Below are 20,952 nucleotides of genomic sequence, written 5' to 3' on the forward strand. Positions count from 1 at the left end.
TTTGTAAATTTAAAAATACATTTGGCAGCTCTGAAGTTTACACAACTGTCAAATTGTGAATTGAAGGACCAAATTGAACCATTTATTACCTATATGAATTTATGAAATCTTTAGATTGACGTTCATTTCGAAAAATGCCAATATATCTACAATAATTAAAAGCAATAGGCAGTAAAATGAAATGTCATGTACCAGGACCAAACGTAAAAGGTTGATCATTCTTTCAATCATTTCTTATTATGTACATCTCATGGCTCTGTTATTAACGAAATTGTTGTCGTTTAAGTTTTAGCTAGAACTATACACGTCTTAGCAAGATTTGGTGATGAACTATACGTCGAATCTCTGGCCGATTGTATATTGTTAAGAACTCTCAATGCTGCTGAAAGTGCCTATGCCATGGTAAAGTTCAATAAGAACTTTTTCTCATACTTTAACTACAACTATTATTCGGGTGATGATAGTGAAGGATTAAAATGTAAAATTTCTATGAAATCAGCATTAAATACTTTTAAATCCCCTACACATATGGACAAACAAGTAGAAAATCTTGAAATTAAACTAGATTCAGAGACGTGCAAATTAATATTTCAACTGAAATGTAAGCATGGAATCGTTAAAACACATTATGTGTCCATATTAGACAGTAAAGCTATGCAAGCTGTTTATACCAAAGACTTAGTACCTAACAGGTAATTATATATATTCTATTTAGAATTCATGTATGAAAGAATTACTATTACCTTGAAACAAATTAATTTAAAATGGTGTAGGTACCTAAACACCTACAGTTGCATGCATGTTGTTGTATGGCTTTCCTTACGGTAAGTGATTAGCATAGCTTAGGGATGCCTGTATCACCAGAAGCATCTCAATCGTGTTGCCAATCTAACCCCCAATCCGCTCTGGAGCTCTGGTCACCTTACTTACCACAGAAATACAACACTGCTTAAAAGCGGTGTTATTGATTATCTTCTGTAAGGTACTGTACTTTCCCCGTCGGGCTGCTCAAGATTTTTAGCAGGATATTTCCTGCTGTGATCTACCTCAGTTGAAGTTTGAAATAACAATATATTTGGTAATAGCTGAACCAATCAATAAATATAAAAATTTTCTTATTGTCTGTCTGTCTGTCTTATGGGCCACCAGTTGTGGATAAAGTTTATCCTGCAAATAAGTTACGAATAGACATAAACAGTAAGGCTCCGGAGGTAGAATAGGTCATTAGGAACTTTTTCTCCTCAGTTAATAAATTACTTTTAAATTAATATAAGCAAATAGAAATATCTCATAAATATAGAAGTGGTAAAAAAGTTGTGTGAAACTGAATTATTTACAACTGACGAAACAGGCCCTAATACTCTTAATAATATTTAAATAATACTCACTCTTATAACCATTTTTTCAGGATAACATCTTCACAAAGGATTTTTACAGAGGCCCTTGGCAATTTTCAAAGTTCAGACGACCAGGTAACATTAGAGGTATCAACACAATCCCTTTTAATGCGTAACTACGTTGATGCAAGTGTAGATTTATATAAAATAATAAGGACACAGGTCAACATCAAACCATCAGAGTTTGAGAGTTATGTCGTTGGATCAGACACAACCATCACATTTACTCTCAAAGAGTTCAGAGCTTTGTTAGCATTCGCGGAAGCCCTAAGCCTACCTTTACAACTGCATTTTGAAGTGACTGGCAAACCGGCAGTGTTCATTGTACATAACGGAAGTACCTTTGAAGCACATTTTGTACTCGCCACATCAAAACCAGACACAGCAACTCAAGCCACTTCACAAACTAGTTCGAGAGTAGACAAAAAACGTAAAGAAAACTGTAATCATTTCAACGAAAATTCAGCAAAGAAACCACACTTAGATAATGAAATTTCAAACTGTTTGAATGAAGATTCACATTTATTTAGTAGTATACCAGAGGAAGCATTTTGTTCAGAAAGATTACTAGTAAATGGATCTCTTCCACATATAAAAGATTTTGTTGGCCAGAATATTGATAGCGAAGATATTCCTGCCTCACCAACATCACGAATTAAAATAAAATCTGTGTTCAAAAGGTGTTTTGAGAGCACATTTGATCCAAAAAATTTACAAAGAGTAATCTTGGCCGAAAATTCTGATAGTGAATAGTCATTCAAAATGCTAAATTGATCTGTAAATATTGATTCCTTAATTTATGATTATATTAATAATTTTTTTTTTTTTTAAACTGTAAATGTATTATAAAATAAAAATAAAATAACCATTTTACTGCATTATGATTTTATAGTAAAAATATACATACAGGTAAATAATATACACACTTCACAAATTAATATTTCAGGGCATAATTATAAATATTTTCAATTGATTGATACAACATTAAATTTTATGGTTAATAATTCCAATCTATAAAGGAACTGTTGGTTTTATTGAAGATATTATATTTTATCTATTTCTGGCATGACAATAGTTAAAACTAAAATAACAATTAGGCAAGCGAACTGGATGATTTTGATGAAAACTTTCATTAAATCTTACATTCAATACAGAAATGATATAACGCCACATGTATCATTTACCCATTTATTATTTTATAGCAATACATTGTTTAAATATCAAATAACTTTCAATATTTGAAGCAATGGTTACGCTGCAAAATCAATATTTTAAATTTATGAAATGGCAGATCGTTACATTTAATGTAGCTCATCTGTGCTATAATACTTCATGTGTATGCTATGGGCAAGGTTTGCTGACATAAAAAGATAATTATTCCAAATTTGCATTTATTGATATATTTTTTTAAATTTCACTATTCAGCAACAAAGGAATATTCTAGAAACTGACATTTTATGAAAATTACAAACGAATGATCACATAAGCTATGGTAACTAAAATTTTCACAAACCAACTAACAAATTCATGTGATTATATTTGCAGCAATTTTCACAATACGTTGCTAATTAAGCAAAACAATTATACTATTACAATTTGGTTTTGTTATAAAGAGATCGTTAAAGTAAAAAAACTAATGCAGATTTGTTTTCATTAGAAAAAAATATCATACACCATTTAATTATCATAACAATAGCTAGCTAGCACGTCTTAAAAAAGATGAAAAAGACCTCGAGTTACTACCTTTAATTTATTATTTATAAAATACGGCAGCGATACCATTTAATTACAATAATTATTTATTTTAAATCAATTTCAATATTGTCTCTGGCCCGGACGGTGGGGCCTGCACTATATCAAGGCGAGTCTCCGCAGCGGCAAAGACGTCCAAACTGTATCACCAAACACACTCACTATCCAAATAAATAAATGAAAAAGGGCACTGTTATTTAAGAACAATCCTCTTGGCTCTTTCGCACACACTGCGCTACTTTCCTTTTAAACTCCGAATACGACTCTCTCCATTCCTTCTGCAAAAAGAACGAGAATGAGCACACAGCTACTATTATCAGTTTGGTTTAACGCCAGCTCGTGTGCAACCTAATTTTAAATACATATTATGTCTCGATGGTGTCACGTGGCCCTTTTTCAACATTATTCTGTTGTAAAAAATATATTTTCTCGATCCTAAAAACAATCTTCTTGACTTTTCCTAACACATCTGGCAACTTTCTTTTTGAAATCCGAATACCTCTCTCTCCATTCCTTCTGTGAATACAAATAACATGAATATGAGTGTGATACACATACATATACACATTGGATATGCTTTTATCAATTAATTATAGTAAAGGTCCCAAGTGAGGTCGACCCTCTCTAATCAGCTCACTGGATGAAAAATTATATTTCATCAAATAAAATATGATTCTGAACATACACCAATATGGTTGCCATTAAACACAGTCATGTTATAGTCATGTTTACTTGGGATCTTAGACTATTATGTACAGTATTATCATGTAAATTTGTAAATTAACATTAGAAACGTTGCATTCACAGTTTTTAACAAGAACATAGAAAACATTATTTTATTGTAGAAATTTATGAAGACCGTAGAATGACATGTTTACTTTTTATCTATTAGGGGCCATCCATAAATTACGTCACACGTTAAGAGGGGATAGAGGGGGGGTCAAAGAAGTGTGACAAGGGGTTAGGAGGGGTCCAAAATTTTGTGACATAACAGTTCCAAATATAATATATCCAAAAATAAGTACAAAGATATATATATATATATATATATATATATATATATATATACATACGGTCGAATTGAGTAACCTCATCCTTTTTTGAAGTCGGTTAAAAATAGTTTTTATTGTTTTGTTTGCAAATTGACTTTTGCTGAAATGAAAATAAAAATAATATCGAAACTGTCATCACTCATCGGTTTGCTCATACAAACTGCAAAATATGTGACGTCGCACTAGGCAAGGGGGAGTCTCATAAACGTGACCATCTGTGGCAAGGACGGGAGTGGGGTCGAAAATCGAGAAATTTGGGTGACGTAATTTATGGATGACCCCTTACCATAATTTATAACAAAATTAAAAACACACATACCTTTCAAAGTGTGGAATGATTGTTAGCTAATGAGTTATTATTAATATATTTTTAAAAAATCATGAAATATGATTAAAATGTTTTAATACGTAAGTGGCACAAACCTTTGGTATTGTCTTGGGTGTAACTTTTAGAATACAATCAAGCATAACTTCCAAAATAATAGAACGATTTAATTAGTGATTTTATTTTATCATTCAATGACTTGAAAATCAAGTTAAGATATTTATTAAACATACTCATACATCCCTAAGGCGTGTTTAAAAAAAAAATTAAATATTTCACATCTATTGACGACGCGCTGGCGCGGCACTGGCTATCGCACTAACGGTCGCAGGTTTGATCCTCGCACATGACAAACATTCGTATTGGCCATACAGATGTTTGTCAGGTCGTTTCTGCTTGTTTTGTGTGTTTCCAGAGCCCAACAGAGGTGAAAATCCTACTGGGGGTCGTTGAGTGTGACACCCTTATTATTATTAAAGCAACAAGTACTGTACAATTTCAAAAAATATAAGTATCTTTTATATACTTTTAATACATTTCATTATTAGCGACCGGCCCTGGCTTCGCACGGTTGCAAAAACTATCAGTGTTCCTCTACTATATTATGCATGTATTATACATATAAACCTTCCCCCTTTTTTAAATATTTTTTTTAAATTTAATGAGAGCTGGATTAGAGTCCTTCGCTCTATAAACCAGTGTTGCCAACTTGGGGTATTTTTCCCTAAATTTAAGGATATTTTACAAATAGCTTGAAAGTGTTAGGGGATAAAAAAAATTAGGGGTTGTGTTGGGAATTTAATTCGTCAGAACGTAACATTTTTATATAAAATTCTCGTGTCACAATGTTAGTTACCATATTCTTCCGAAACGGCTGCACCGATTTTTATGAAATTTTCTGTGCATTTCGGGTAGGTCTGAGAATTGGCCAACATCTATTTTTCATAACCCTAAGTTTTAGGTTTAGTCGTTTTGTTTTTAATTTAGGGACTTTTGTTAAAAGATTTAGGGAGAAGTTTTTTAAAAGGTTGGCAACATTGGGAATCACTAATTAAGAAAACTGCATCTAAATCCGTTGCGTAGTTTTAAAGATCTAAGCATACAGACAGCAAGAAGCGACTTTGTTTTATACTGTGTAATGATTAATAAAATATATAAAAAATTACTGACAATTGATCTGCTTACTCCGCGAATTGGAGCTTGACACAAATGTTAACACAATCACGTCTTTATATAACGCTTAAATTCCAAAGTGTAAAAACAAAAGAAAACTGATATACTGTAATTATGAACATAATAGTTTTTACTATATTTTTGACACAATTAAATTTATATAATTAATTGTACACATATATCTCTACTTACAGCTGCATCAACATTAGCAGGACTCTCATCATTTGGGTCGGCCAACATAGAAATAACACTTATGAGAATAGTTTCCACCGTGTGGACGGGCAGCCATCTCTCAGAGGCCTTTTCATAGCCCCACTTATCATCGCCAGGCTCATGCAATATTGATATGCATACATCACCATTCTTTTCAACTGAAATTTAAATGAGCACTTAGTTATATTATTTACACATATTTTGTATCATTTTACATTTTTATTTTGTTCTAACTTTTTTAATATTTGAAAGATTACTGTCATATAAACAATAGTTGATTTTTTAGCAATTAAAAAATCCATATACAGTTCAGCCTGTAATATCCCACTGCTTGGCATAGGCCTGTTTTCCGATGTAGAAGAAATCCGTATATATATAAATTTATCTCGGAAAGGTATGTATGCATAATTTCCATACAACTTCACAGAATGACTTCAACGGATACTTCTACTTACTAAAAAATTACGAATCCATATGGTTTTAATAAACCCATATCAAAACTGCCATCTTTAAGTGGAACTTTTACCCTTAACAATCCTGAGTGTAACTTTTAATCCCCGATCCTTAAGTGTTACTTTTAGCCCTAACAAAACTTTACAATAAAGTATATTTGTATTTTATTTTAACAAGATTATTGGTTAATATCATATCATTTATAACCTTGCTCAAAATACATTATACCACACAAAAAAAAAAATACGAGTCATACATTTGTGTGTAAATGATAGCCTGTATTATATATGTCATTATATATGTATTTATTTTTTTCATTTCTAATCTACCTACAAGTTTCAATGAACGATTTTAATCTACCAACACATGTGAAAGTTCTAAGCTTTCCTATGTGTATATATACTGTTCATAAGCTAATTTCTTTTGACTTCAAAATGTCAAGATTCTCAATTCAACTGTATTAAAATCATAATAAAATATTACTTAATTCGAGTAGGCTTCAAAACCACTTTCAAATCATCTATTTACAAATTAAAATTATAGTAGTAATTATTAGTGAATTATAGTTAGATGTGAAGCTACCAGCGATTCATAAGAGAAAAATCAATATCAAACTCAGCTCGTATTTTATTAAAAAAATGTTATATTATAAAATGATTTAAAAACTGTATGAAATGCAGCATCACTAAATTCACATATCTTTTTCATTTATATACTCTTGTACCGAATAGCTCTAGCTGTTGAATTCTTGTTATAAACAACTTTAAATTTATTTTCTAGCAATTTAAAAGTTATTTGTGGGATTTTGTTATACATATTGTTATATTATGCGTCAGTCAGTTAGTTAGCTCAGCCTACTGCAGTCCATTATTATAATTATTATATTATGTGTGTCACCTTATGTTTTACTGGGTTTAGGGTATTTTGATGATTATTTATATTATTGAAAGCTGGTTCTTGTGATGTGGTCCAATTTAAATTTAATTGAGATAGTGGGTAGTTTTTGAGTTATTCTTAATATTGCGTATCAAATTGATTATCTTGTAATTACCGTACCTTACTTGGGTTTCCAACTACATACACACAAACAATATTTTTCTTTTGCAGCTATCTTTATCTTTCTTCATTTCTTTTTTGTGTAAGCATTTCCTTTTATTTACCTGTACCTAATTGCATAACTGTGGTAAATCTAAGTCTTTTAGTATATAAAATAAAAGTTGATTATTACTCACTATTTGGATGCCAAATTTCTGTGACAAACTTCATCCTAGGCGGTCTCAAAGGGTATTCCTTTGGAAAATGTAGATGTGCCTTAAAGAATCCACCTTCACTGTAATATTAAAACACACAATTAAGAGCTTTGTGTTATATACCAATATATACACTATAGTATAGTAAATAAAGTCACCATTTTATATGACTGTAGGCTATTTATTTTTTATTACATGAATATTGACACAGCGCATATTTCAATATTTTACCTATACTTGGGGTACGAATTACTGGCAACATTGTAGCACCTAAAGTGTTGACACTACATCTTATAACATACACATGGTCGTCTCCTGATCTGGTCCTACTGTAAGCAACTTAATGCTTGTGTTATAAGTGACAGCCAACTTATATAGCTATTTTTTTTTTTTTTTTTTGATGAATATACATAGAAATAATACTTATATCAATAACAGCACCAACAGGCTGTCAGGCAGCTGTGCCACTACATATTGTTTAAAACCATGTCATCATTACTTATTACTAAACTATAGCAAAATATGCATGAAGTTTACAGAGAAGATGCTTTTTAAAGGTACTATAGTACAGAGCTACCTTCAGAGCCTTTTTCCATCTTTCATTTAGGAGTTTAATGATTGATATATTAATATTTCTTACTTACTATAATGTGTCTGGGGGACCAATAATGAGGACCTCCCATCTGTAAATGTCATTGTCATCTATCAATCCAGCAGAAAAACCTTCTACTGGATTTTTGTTCAGTTCTGAAAGAAATGCACCGAATGACTCACTCGAACGCAAATATTTTTATTCAAATCACATACAATTTATAAACGTAACGTGAAACTTTGCCAAGTGCAAAATGAATTGCCTCGTTACATTATTTGTCTTTGGCTAAGTGTCTGTCACTGCGGTAGATATTGATTTTATTTGAGTTTATTAATCACTTTCAACGTAAAAACTTATGACATGTACATGGAAAAATTAATGATAAAAAATATTCATATCCAAAAGCACAAAAAGCTCTTAAATTCGACCCACTAAGGTCAACGATTGCACGAATAGTTATGTCGCCTAACGCTCTCACTTTATCAATTTTAAATTTTGTACTGAAAATAATGTTTCGAATTACATACCTGCTAGTTGCTTTTTTAATAAAAGCGAAGACTGTGGCTCTGACATTAATTACAATTATGAAATTTACCCTGACGACACGAAACAAATGATTTTTCAACAAAAGATGGCTGGCTGAATTTGTGCAGGTTGTGAAACATATGAGCTGTGCTTGTTTCCGGTACGTCAGGGTTACCACAGTTTGACATTCGTTATAGTTTGTAAATGTTGTTTATAAAATAAATAAAAATTGTTAAAAATAAACGTATTCGGTAATCGGTATTATTGGACAGTGAAGTGGACACTTTGAAATCAACAATTGTTTTTTTTTTGTATAAATACTTGTATCTATTTTTGTCATACAAACTAAAAAAATACACGCTTTTTGACCATTTTTAGAGAATTCAATAGGTAGGTATTTATCCGAGAGCCAAAAGGGCCATTACTATTAAAATATTATGCCATATATAAAATAAGGCTGATTTATTTTGTACTATAATTTATATATACACATTTTCGTTTTGGTTCTCCCGTTAAAATTTAACTTTAAAAAGGCTCTCGTAAAAAACTTGCTTTAAAAGACTATCCCCTTTCTCACCTGACACATTGGCCCTTTAATTATGATGTAATTTTTAAATAATTGTAGAGGTTTTTTGTGTCATCGGTGGGTAGTCATACAAATTTACAAAACTACTCCTAGCTTAACGACGACTTTGACGACACGTTGGCGCAGTGGTCATAGCACTGGATGTTATGCTAGCGGTTGCGGGTTCCATTCCCGCTCACGACAGACATTTATATCGACCATATAGATGTTAGTCGTGGTCTGGGCGTTGTTTGTGTATTGTAGGAATCACGTCCGGGTCACCAGTTTAGCAGTATGTGAAGAAAAGGGAGGATCTTCCGACCAGACGGATGTTGTGTCTGGTGGGCTAACGCCCCAACAGTTGTTGTCGGGTTCTTGTATATATATTCAATCACTTTGAAAACTCTGATAGCGCGATGTAGCATACGTCAGCTTTCTCTAATTACGTAGTTAGTATGTTGCGCGATAGATGTCGCGTCATCACTCCCCTCCGAGACCGGAGGTCGGTAATTAACACTGCTCCCAGGTAGTGTTCTGTTCCTAAGGTTAATAAGTTGTAAGAGGGGGGTCGGCACAACGCTCGCGATCTTTTGGTATTGCAAACGCCTTAAAGCTACGATAATCGCTTACCATCAAGTGAGCCGTACGCTTGTTTACCGATCGTTATATATAAAAAAAAAACAATGGCACTAACGGCTTTACATGCAGACACTTGATAATCCACAAGGTGTAAAACTATAAACAGACATATATTTCGTAGTATTTTCATAGACATCGTTCCATAGCTTAATTGGCTAGAGCGCCGACACGGTCAGTCGGAGACGTGGGTTCGATCCTCGCTGGAGCGGTCAATTTTTGATATGATATTCAAAAATGTTTACTATAAACAGAATCATATTATTTATACTAAAAAAGAAGTGCCTAAGGAGGAAATCGAATTTAAAGTTTAGCATTAAATGATTAAAAGTAATTTCGTTACAAGTGCATCAAATGGATTCTTTCTTCATATTTATGTACAGTTAATTTTAGTGCAAAAATAAAGTTATCAAATTAGTTAAACCACTATTATTAGATATTATTAGTAGTTTTGTTGCCAGTAATAAAGAACAAACAATAATAACTTAATTTTTTTTTTATTTTTAAATTTTCATTATTAAATATATTTACAATTTACAACTTAAGAACTAAATATTTACAAGAAAATTATGGTATAAATCATGTGTCCATGGAATGGTGCCAAGAATACTGGCAGCGTTTCCCACTATAATCGCTATACGGATTCTTTGGGGAAAAAATGCACCAGTCCTCTTGCCACCAGTAGAGATATTAACTCAATAAGGATTGTTTTACAAAGTATATGTACACACTCGATCCTTTTAAAAAGATTACAATTATTCACTATCAGAAGATTTTGTTTTCTTTGTATCTGGTTCTGATACATCCCCATTACTCTGCTCCCTCTTACGTTTGTTCTTCTTATTTTTTTTCGTTTTAACTCCATTTTGTTTCGTAGTATTCTCATTTCTGTTCTTATTTTTGGCTACGCTTTTAAGTGATCCTAAGTTGTCTAACAACATCTTAAAATTCAAATTTGTTGGAATTTTACAATTTTCGTGGAACGATCTCACGACGTTAATTAATTTTCTCAGAGTCGTTACGAAATTTGACGTAACTTCTATTTGGATGGATTCAGAAAACTCGCTGTTAAAAATTTTTTCAACGTCGTGAATTTGTTTAATCGTTTCCTGAGATGTTGGTTTTAATCTATTCAAAGCCTGGTAGAACCCTATTATTAAATTCAGACCCTCGTTGCGACGGAATTGTCGCACGTTATTATCGAAGACATTCTTAATAATTAACGGCACTAAATAAAACTTTCCTTCCCATTCCGCTTGCAGGATGTTGTGGAAGAAAATGATCGGAAGGAGACAGCTGCGATTATTAAAATAATTGTTAACCGCTTCCTCGAATATTTCGATAATAGGAGATCTGCCATGCAAGTTTTTCTTGGGTGATTTTGTAGATTTAACGTCAATTCTTTGAGAACAATGAATAATAAATACAGTGAAATGGGTTATAACGTCGCCGAGAGCTTGATACATGAAATGAGATCTATCACCTTTCTCTATAATAGATTTTAGGAAATCACTCAATATACCGATTGTAACGTCGCCTGTTGTTGAAAATTTTTTAATCTTCGAAAAGCTTTTAATAGTCTTTCTTACTCTAAATTCTAATTCCTTAAATTGATTGTCCCGCATACAAAATTCGAGGCATCTTGAAAGTGGTGCGATCATACTCAGACAGATATCCATAGCAGGGTCTTTCTCTAGATATATGTCTATAAGATCTAGTACCCTTATTCTGAAATCAGATAAAGCCTTCTTATTTTTGCGTTCCTTCTTCGACTTAACATGTTTACCCTGGTGGAATTGCTTAAATGCCTCGGCTAGTGCATCATCGAGCTTTTTCCCTTCCTCCTCAGTTATCATATCTGCGTCTATAGATTCAGTATCTGAGTCGGGGGCAACTGCTGTTCCTAAAGCTTTTTGTACGGCTAAACGTAATTGATCAGGTACCTTCAAGTCACCGTCTTCATCACCATCATCAGTATCACTGCCACTATCATTTTCATCGTCCTCCTTGTCATCATCATCATCGGGTCCATCAGACTTGTCATCTTCTTCACCTTCCGATTCACTCTCTTGTTTAAGAGGATTGTCTTCCTCTGGGTCCAGAACAGAAACAATTTGGGCTATTGAAGTAGGAGTTAAATACTCCCAAAGAAGTCTAAACACACACTGGACAATAGCGCGAAGAACGCTAGATTCGATTGAAAGTATGGATAAGAGAACTTCAATTAACACTTCCGTCCACTCCGGTTCATCTTCAGCGACGGTGTCTTTATTTTTTCCTGATTTCTTCTTCTTCCCCTTTTTATAATGTTCATAACAACTCTTTAATTCCGTTATTGAACTACGAGCGATGTTCACATGCGCTGGTTCCGAAAATAAAAATAATCCAAGTTGATACAATAAGATTAGAAAAACTTTATCAACTTTCGACTTGGACTCATTGCGTTCTATTCCTTCACATACGCTAGTGAGCATTTCCCAACAATCCATATTTTCTTGTGAAAATTGTTTCTCAAGTTTTTCACGCACTTGAGGTTTTTTCATGATATTTGAAATGAACGTGCTGAGCGACGACAAGACCGACACTAAATCATCGACATTCGAAAATCGAGATGTGAAGCATCGGTAAAAACATGATTTAATAGAACCTGCAACAATAGATATTGTTTTTTATTGGACCGGTTTTATTTAAAAGTTAATAATTCAAGTAACTTGTAATTAATTAATTAAGTTTTATCGTTACCTGCTAATTCACTGCTAACAGTGACATTCTCATCTCCACTAATTTTAAAGAATCCAAAACACATCAACAGCTGCATATGGTTAATTTTAAATTCAATATCATCCTTCATTGCTTCATGGCTTACAATGAACGAAATTAATTCTGCAGCTTTAACTCTTTCATTATTATACCAATTTCTTTCCACATTCTCTTTGATAATCTTTTTGGAAGTATTTGACAGAACTTTTTTTAATGATTTTGCCAATTTCTTCAAACCATCTTTGTCTAAATCGGCAAGAGCAGATTTAACAACTGACGAACCGGTTATTTCAGTGAAATTTATTTCACCCGGACTGAATAACAGTTTCTTTAGCGTCGCTACTCTTATACTGCTATCGACAGCGGGAAGTTTCAATGCTTTTGAGAGAGACATCAGTAATTCTTTCTCTTTCTTAATCATCATCTTGTGGTCATCTTCATCATCTCGCTTGTTTCTGATTTTACTTGCTGTTTGCAAGCCCTTAAACCAATCCATGAATAATTTGAAAAAATTATCTGTCAACAGATCCGGAATGACATTTACCTTTTCTTGAATGTTTAGTAATATTGTGTTAAGAATATTAAGCGATACTAATTCTCTATTTCTATTGTGTTTTACGAGATAGTTGTCAATTCTGTTCCAGAATAGTTGTAGATTGTCAGACTTAGCGACTTGTATCGCTACTTCTTTGTATACGGGATGGCTTATCAAATTTAAATCAACTCCTATCTGTAATAAAATATATATTAATGTAACAGAGAATGTCAAGCTTAACTATAGATTTTAAACTATTTTTATTGATTATTTATATTACTTACATAAATGGCTTAAGTTAATTTAATATTCATTCTGCAATATTATTTTTATAATTGGAAAAAAAATTATGTATACAAATCTAGTTACAACAATAAATATTTACCATTAACTTTTCGCAAATATCAGGAATATTATCTTCATGTAATATATCTGGTACTCCAATCAACTTCCTAACTTTTACTTTATCTGGAAATTTTCTGCTTAACACGAGTAGTACATACAGAGAATCTAAGCTGTGTTCTTTTATTTCCTTCTTATAATACTGTTTTATGTTTGGCCATACAATCGACGCGAACTGATCTTCATTGAGCTAAAAGTAAAGTAAGACTGTTAAGATGATTAGGATTATTCAGGCTGTAACAGTGGAACTACCGGCCTCTTACACCATGTTGGAAAAGGAATGGAGCTTAATGAACCACGCTGCTCCAATGCGGGTTGGCGAATATATTCCCTACTATTAGTAACGATTGCTGTCAGGTGTCTATACATTGGGGTCGACAGCTTAACGTGCTCTCCGAGGAACGGTGGGGAGACCTACAAGATCTGCACAAACACCTAGACCACGGCAAATATCAACCGTCATCCCCCAACCGCCAGTGCAACAGCCACAAACCAATGCTGTGACCATTGCGCCAACACGTCGCTGTATGTTGTATGTAGGCCCTAAATAATATTAGGACCACCAATTGTGAACAATGTGTAAATATTTGTATAAATACAAATAAATATCCATTCCGAGAGGGAACCGAACACGTGACCATCGGTATTTAGGCAATGCTGACACGGCCAATGGACCATTACACCAGAGCGGTCATCTGAACCCCTATTATTTGTAAAAACACGCTCGTATGTCGAAATCAGATCTAATTCTCCAACAAATAATATTTTGACTAATATAAAGTTAACAAGTAAATTAATATAAGCAAACATCTTTAACATGGAGGAGTTGCAGGAGATGGTAACTGCTATGAGTGGAGCTTTTGTTAGAAAGGGAATGAAGATGAATGTAAAGAAGACGAAAGTGATGGTGTTTGAAAGAGATGAGGTAGTGACAGACTGTAATATCGTGATTGGAGATGAACAAATTGAACAGGTGAATGAGTTTGTGTATCTGGGTTCGAAGTTTACAAGAGATGGAAAGTGTGAGAGTGATATTGAAAGAAGAGTGAATGCAGGAAACATGGTGAACGGAGCTTTGAACTCCTTTATGAGCAGTCGGAAGGTGTCTAAAAAGGCTCGTTTGGCTGTGCATGAGGGGGTGTTGCTTCCGACACTCATGTACGGAAGTGAAAGTTGGGTATGGCAGAAGAGACATGAAAGCAGAATAAATGCAGTTGAGATGAGAGCGTTAAGAAGTATGATAGGAGTTAAACTGAGTGACAGGATGAGAAATAGTGAGATAAAGAAACGGTGTGGTCTGAAAGAAGATGTAGTGACAAAAATTGAGAAAGGTATGCTGAGATGGTTTGGTCATGTCGAGAGAATGAATGAAGAACGACTGACGAAAAAAGTGTATAAGGCGAGTGTGAGTGGAAGTGTGGGAAGGGGTAGACCTAGGCGGACATTTCAAGACCAAATCGGGGACGTCTTGAAAAAAGGCCAGGTCAAGAGTACCCTAAACCGACGAGCATGTATGAAGGGAATAATGAAAGTGGATGAAGCGAAACAAGTATGTAAGGATCATAGCAAGTGGAAAGAAGTGGTCTCTGCCTACCCCTACGGGAAAGAGGCGTGATTATTATGTATTATTATGTATCTTTAACATACCCACACAATCGACTGTTCCTAAGATAATGCTTGTGTTAAACAGACTGATAAAGGTACATTTTTGTTTTTGTTTTTTTTTAAATACATGTATAAATAATGCATATATTACATACGTCTTAAATCGAGGCGGGAATAGACCCCACAACCTCACGAGAAGAAAGCAGTGTATATGTATGTATATGTATATACAAACCTCATTGATAAAATCCAGTAAAATAGTTGAGACTGCAGCGCCGAGATATGATTTTTTACTCCCAGCACTTTGAATAAGCTGTAATATTTCTTTTTGCTCTTCACTTGAACTTTTCAGCATCAAACCAGATCGAAACAAAACCCCACACACTAATATCTGACCCAGGGCAACATCACCCACCTCCTCCTATAAATAAAATTTGAAATCAATTACAAAGAATCACCATGAATGACACACGCAAAACAATAAGTAATAATGCAATATATATATATATATATAATATATATATATATATATATATATATATATATATATATATATATATATATATATATATATATATATATATATATATATATATATTATTTTAAAAAATTGAGATTATTTTATATAAATAGAATATATATAGTCAATACCAGTAAAGAAAATGAAACATACACTCTTCGACGAGCCGTTTGCATGGAGTTCTTTTTTTACCAGGTCCAATAACTTTGCTGCGTTAATTTCTTCAAATTTATGAATAAGACTTTTAAGAGTGGCACAGTACCCTAACCTCATTTCAAGGACGTTAGCCCCCATACTTCTTACTAAGCGCTTTAAGACGTACTGTAAATCTTTTTCATTCTGAAAGAGAAGTTTAGTGTCATAAACATTTTTATTTTATTTTTTTATAATCACAAGAAAATATTTAAACTTAAGTAATATTTAAAAAAACCCCAATGGCACAAATCCAATCTATACAAATAAATCAAAATTGGAGTGTCTGTTTGTAATATTAAGAGCCATTTCACAAAAATCGGTAACAATCCGCGAAATTGTAATATTTTGACGTCGTTAATCTCAGTGTTGGATGCAATAATGTAATTTATATTCTTGAAATATAATAGAGCAACCTTTGTTGTAGTCCATAGTCAGATCAGAATTTTGATTTATATTATGTGTATAAAATTATTAACCTTTTCATCAGCCTCCTCCCTGGGTAAACGGTCGCAATGTATACTTTGAAGTCCTACTTTTCAATAACCTCTACGTTGAAACCATTTTAAAAAAATATCATAATATGTGGAATATAATTTTGTTGTCCACTATCATAGATTTTTATTCCATTTGTATCTCTATTAAACGATAAAAAAAATTTAAAGTTACGAATATTTTCCAAATAAGTACAATTTTAAAAGCGATATTTCTCTTAGAAAACTAAGAAATTTTAACGAACTATCTTCATCAAAGTAAACTTACATCATTAAGGAATACAAAAAAAATAATTAAAAGATGTAATTATTTTTAATACATTTTATATTAAATAATAAAAATATAGTATATATTGCCACGCATCAAGCCCGGTAAATCAGTCGAGCGCTAGCGCTCTTAGAGGTAAGGTCCACGCCAAATTCTGCGCAGCCGTCTCTTTCGCTCACACGCGCCAAGCGCCTGTTGTTATAGCGGATAAAACGCATTTGATACTTTCATAATAAAATATAAATAAAATAAACATATTACTAAAATGACTGTAAAATAATATAATGATAATTTCTGTAAACAAATGTATAATTTAATTTTCTTTTCTCACACTATCAATACAAATAGGCATTTCAATCTGTTTGTCTTGTTATTTGTTAATTAATATGTTTGTCGGTGTCGATGTCATTAAATGCTTTTTTATTCATATCGTAAATATTAGATTCATTCGTAAACTGAAAAAACTAAATCAATTTAAAAAAATTGTTTCATATAATTGATTTATTTAATTTTATTTTAAATTTATTGACTGTTGTTATATAACATACTTGAAATTTTTAACAAATTAATTATGTAAAAAACATTTTATACCATAGTTATAATTTTTATTATACATCAGAAAATGATCACGATGGTCTTTTGGTTGTCACACTATACGTACTAGCACAAAGATCGCGCGGCTCGTACGACTCGCGCGATGCGACCAAATTTACCTAAACTTGCAGAGCGTAAAATTGTGAAATGGCTCTTAAAATAACCGATTTTACCAAATGCACATGAATGCACGTGTACATGGTGCATTAACCAAAATAAAGTTAGACAAAGTTTTTTTTACAATTTTTGTCTGTCTGTCTGTTTGTTCCAGCTAATTTCTGCAATGGTTGAAATGATTTTAACGGGAATTTCACTGGCAGATAAATAAATGAAATAAAGAATACAAATAAAAATGACTTTTATTTATGGTTTCCTGTACAAAAAATAATCAGTTTGAAAAAAAAAAACAAATTGGCTATTGGTAAAAACAGAAACCAATTATCTATTAATTAAAAGTAATTGTTTATGCACCAGAACCCTCCATGAGGTGAAGGCCTCTTCCAGAGATTGTCATTTGATTCCTTCCATACCCAGTTAGTCCCTGCTATCTCCACGACGTCATCTGCCCAGCATGCTACTGGCTGACCTCTCTTCCTTTATCTCTCTGGACCTTTCCATATGTTACTTGGGATGACCACCTCTCGTCTTGTAGTCTGTTGATGTGGCCAGTCCATTACCATGCTCCATTCCATTCCTCTTTGACATTTGACTATTGACCTTTTCGCCATTGATAAACACTTCCATATTTGGCCATAGGTCAATGAAAGGAGTATACACATGTCCCATCACTTTCTTTTTGAGTTGAATTGGTTAGTTACTTTTAAGTGTTTATTTTCGACCAGTACTTATTTCAAGTATTCAGTACTTATTCCAAGTATTTATGGTTCTTCTTTCAATTACCTTTTCATTACATTTTCGGTCGAAACTTATTTGCTATCTTAAGTATGAGTGCTGGGTGACATGTTCTATATGTTCGTCATCTATTGTTATTGGGTTTTTGTTACTATTTGTTACCTTAGTTTTGCTGTAGTTTATACATTTATTATACAGGTTATACAGGTATGCATATATATAGCAAATAAAGCCAGGTCCTCAGGAAAGGTGTGTTAGATATTTCCCATCAATATTAATGCCGTGGGCCTTCCAATCTAGGTTTTAAACATGATTCCAGTACTGCTGTGAAGATCGTCGGGGACAGTGGGTCTCCCTGTCTTATTCTTTTTGTAATTGGAAATGTTGGGCCAATGATATCCAGTTGTATTTGCTTGTGCTGTCAATATAGTTTTTTATTACTGCCAGGTTGGTATTATATACTTGTTAGTCTTGTAATGTTTGTAGTATTGTGTCGAAAGCTTTTTTGTAGTCTATATAAGCAATATTTAGTGGTGTGATGTGTTTATTTATTAATTAAATTCTTGCTGTTTCTCTATGATAAGTTGGATGGTGTGTATGTGGTCTGTTGTTGAGAATCCATTTCTGTAGCCTGCTTGTTCTATCAGTTGGTGTTTGTCTAGTATAATCCTTTTTTTTATCCACAACTGATGAAGACACAACAGGCAGATAGCTGATGTAATAAAGAGAAACTTAAGCTACTTTCATTTTAGAAATTTATTTATATTTATTAATATAAATAAATAATTATTTCACACAGATGAAGAACATATCTATTATTATTTTGCACATTCGCAATTTTACTGTTCATTTAGGTACTTTGCTACAGCCTGTAATATCCCACTTCTGGGCATAGGCTGCTTTCCCCGTGCAGTCCAAGGACTGCACAAGCACCCAGACCGCGGCAAACATATGTATGGCCAGTACAAATGTTTGTCATGTGCGGGAATGGAACCCGCAATCGCCAGCGCAATAGCCACAAACCAGTGCTGTGACTGTTGCGCCGTTTAGGTACTTAATCAAATAAAACTACAAGTACTATCCAGTATCGCGTGCAACCACGTGCATGCCACCGCTGCGCCGTCACATCGGGTGCCTAGCTAAGCTAATACGAAAAACTAAAAATAAATAATAATTAAACTAAAAATGCAAAAATTAAAAAAAAAGAACTAAATGGAGAAATATGTACAAAAAACAAAATATCGATTCATGAAATAGAAGAATTTCAATAAAATTAGCATTTAATGTTGTTTCCTTTTTTACCAATAGTAAATATATAGGTATTTCTATACGCGTAATACAGTGGTGTCTTTAGATTAAGAGCCGTCGAATTATCTAAGCTCAAAATTTGACCGTTTTTCAGCATAATTTCGTTATTAAAAAAAAAACCCTTACCTATCTAACTTCAAAATTAGACCTTTTATCATCATAATTTCGTTACAAAAAAAAAAATAACCCTAACCTATCTAACTTCAAAATGACGGCTGTTAATCTAAAGACAAGAATAGCCACAGAATTTATACGTTATCCTAAACTCTGCAAAAACAATAACTTTTCGTTAAATTCCACGTGGATGAAGTTGCGGGCACAGCTAGTTTTAAATACAATTACTATACTCTAGCTACTATACTCTTTGAACTATTTATTGCATGAAGCTATAGAAGAACGGTTTGTTACTCTAGTATTTAATTAATTAAAATATAATACAAATTGACTAACCTTATTTTCAAGAAGCCGCGCAATTATTTTGGTACCACCTGTAATTTTTACATCATCGGCTGTAGATTTAAGCAGATCAAACGCGTCTAATAAAGATGCTGTTACATCCTTTTGAGGTTTCTCAGCATTACTTTCGTCCTTCATTTTATAATATTTATTTTAATATAACGCAAACTAAGAAATTATGGTATTCGGCTATTCGCAGTTTATTGGCACTGCACATGTCAGGTATTTCAAACTCTATGACCACATGTCTCAATACGTCAAAACACAATCACCAAAGACAATCACTAGCCGCCAAAATGAGTAATGACATGGTCAAGACATGGTGTAGACCACAGTACACAATTTAATACTTGAAAAGTTGAAAATGAATAACATGTTTTATAACAAGAATACATAATGTATTTCTTTTATACCAGTGGCTAATAAAAACCTTTCAATTCTTTTCTTGTTGAACAGCTTTTCTTAAAATCAAGAGATGTAAAATGTTTTTATATAAGTTGTCGTGCGTGTCTTTCCTAAATTTTAATTGTAATTTCTGGTAAAAATAAATCTTATGACACACTCGGTGTTGATGTTTTTTTTTTTTCGTAGGATGGGATCATTTCTTTTTCAGTCCAATTTTAAATACTTCGTTTCTTTTAAAATATAAAACAACAATAAAAATGTAATATCATAATTATTATTTTTTACCTTTTTTTCGTATTGTTTTGATTTACATATTTCAAATTAATGCATATTAATATATTATTTAAATTCATAAATGCAGAGTCTGACAAACATTAGTTCTACTTGATGCCTTCACTAGATTTAAATTGTTTTATTTAACAGTAAAAAGAGATTGAAATATTTTTAAATTTGATGTACTTTTTGTGTATAAAAATATAAAATTTAATTTTACACTAAGCCTTACCTGGCCTGTTTCATCGGTGTGGATAAAGTTTATCTTCCGCATAACTTACGAAAAAATTTTAACAGTAGAAAGTAAAACAAACCCTGTGGGCCCGTCTCTTATTAAACTACAACTTTTAGATCC

At 32.7% G+C, this 20,952-nt stretch overlaps 3 protein-coding genes across 4 annotated transcripts; 1 reads left to right on the forward strand and 2 right to left on the reverse strand.

Annotated features, from left to right (window-relative positions):
• The first annotated feature begins 40 nt into the window (after window positions 1-40).
• On the forward strand, window positions 41-2,267 carry LOC123663443 (cell cycle checkpoint control protein RAD9A). The gene is made up of 3 exons (XM_045598126.1): window positions 41-210; window positions 287-692; window positions 1,409-2,267. The coding sequence occupies exons 1-3, from the start codon at window positions 177-179 to the stop codon at window positions 2,148-2,150; spliced, it is 1,182 nt and encodes a 393-aa protein (XP_045454082.1). The 5' UTR covers window positions 41-176; the 3' UTR covers window positions 2,151-2,267.
• Window positions 2,268-2,571: 304 nt separating this feature from the next.
• Window positions 2,572-8,916, reverse strand: LOC123663763 (ubiquitin-conjugating enzyme E2 G1). 2 transcript variants are annotated; one of them, XM_045598429.1, is made up of 5 exons: window positions 8,735-8,916; window positions 8,260-8,362; window positions 7,598-7,695; window positions 5,892-6,070; window positions 2,572-3,427 (listed from the first exon to the last, which is right to left on the reverse strand). In XM_045598429.1, the coding sequence occupies exons 1-5, from the start codon at window positions 8,778-8,780 to the stop codon at window positions 3,347-3,349; spliced, it is 507 nt and encodes a 168-aa protein (XP_045454385.1). In that variant the 5' UTR covers window positions 8,781-8,916; the 3' UTR covers window positions 2,572-3,346. The 2 variants fall into 2 exon arrangements, with proteins under 2 accessions (XP_045454385.1, XP_045454386.1); XM_045598430.1 differs by lacking the exon at window positions 2,572-3,427 and adding an exon at window positions 3,559-3,665.
• Window positions 8,917-10,474: 1,558 nt separating this feature from the next.
• Window positions 10,475-20,151, reverse strand: LOC123663748 (rDNA transcriptional regulator pol5-like). The gene is made up of 6 exons (XM_045598412.1): window positions 19,914-20,151; window positions 15,909-16,094; window positions 15,471-15,653; window positions 13,614-13,820; window positions 12,676-13,423; window positions 10,475-12,580 (listed from the first exon to the last, which is right to left on the reverse strand). The coding sequence occupies exons 1-6, from the start codon at window positions 20,055-20,057 to the stop codon at window positions 10,689-10,691; spliced, it is 3,360 nt and encodes a 1,119-aa protein (XP_045454368.1). The 5' UTR covers window positions 20,058-20,151; the 3' UTR covers window positions 10,475-10,688.
• Between the last annotated feature and the right edge of the window lie 801 nt (window positions 20,152-20,952).

This window comes from Melitaea cinxia, chromosome 20, assembly GCF_905220565.1.
Source record: "Melitaea cinxia chromosome 20, ilMelCinx1.1, whole genome shotgun sequence".
In the NCBI taxonomy this organism is placed as follows: Eukaryota; Metazoa; Arthropoda; class Insecta; order Lepidoptera; family Nymphalidae; genus Melitaea; species Melitaea cinxia.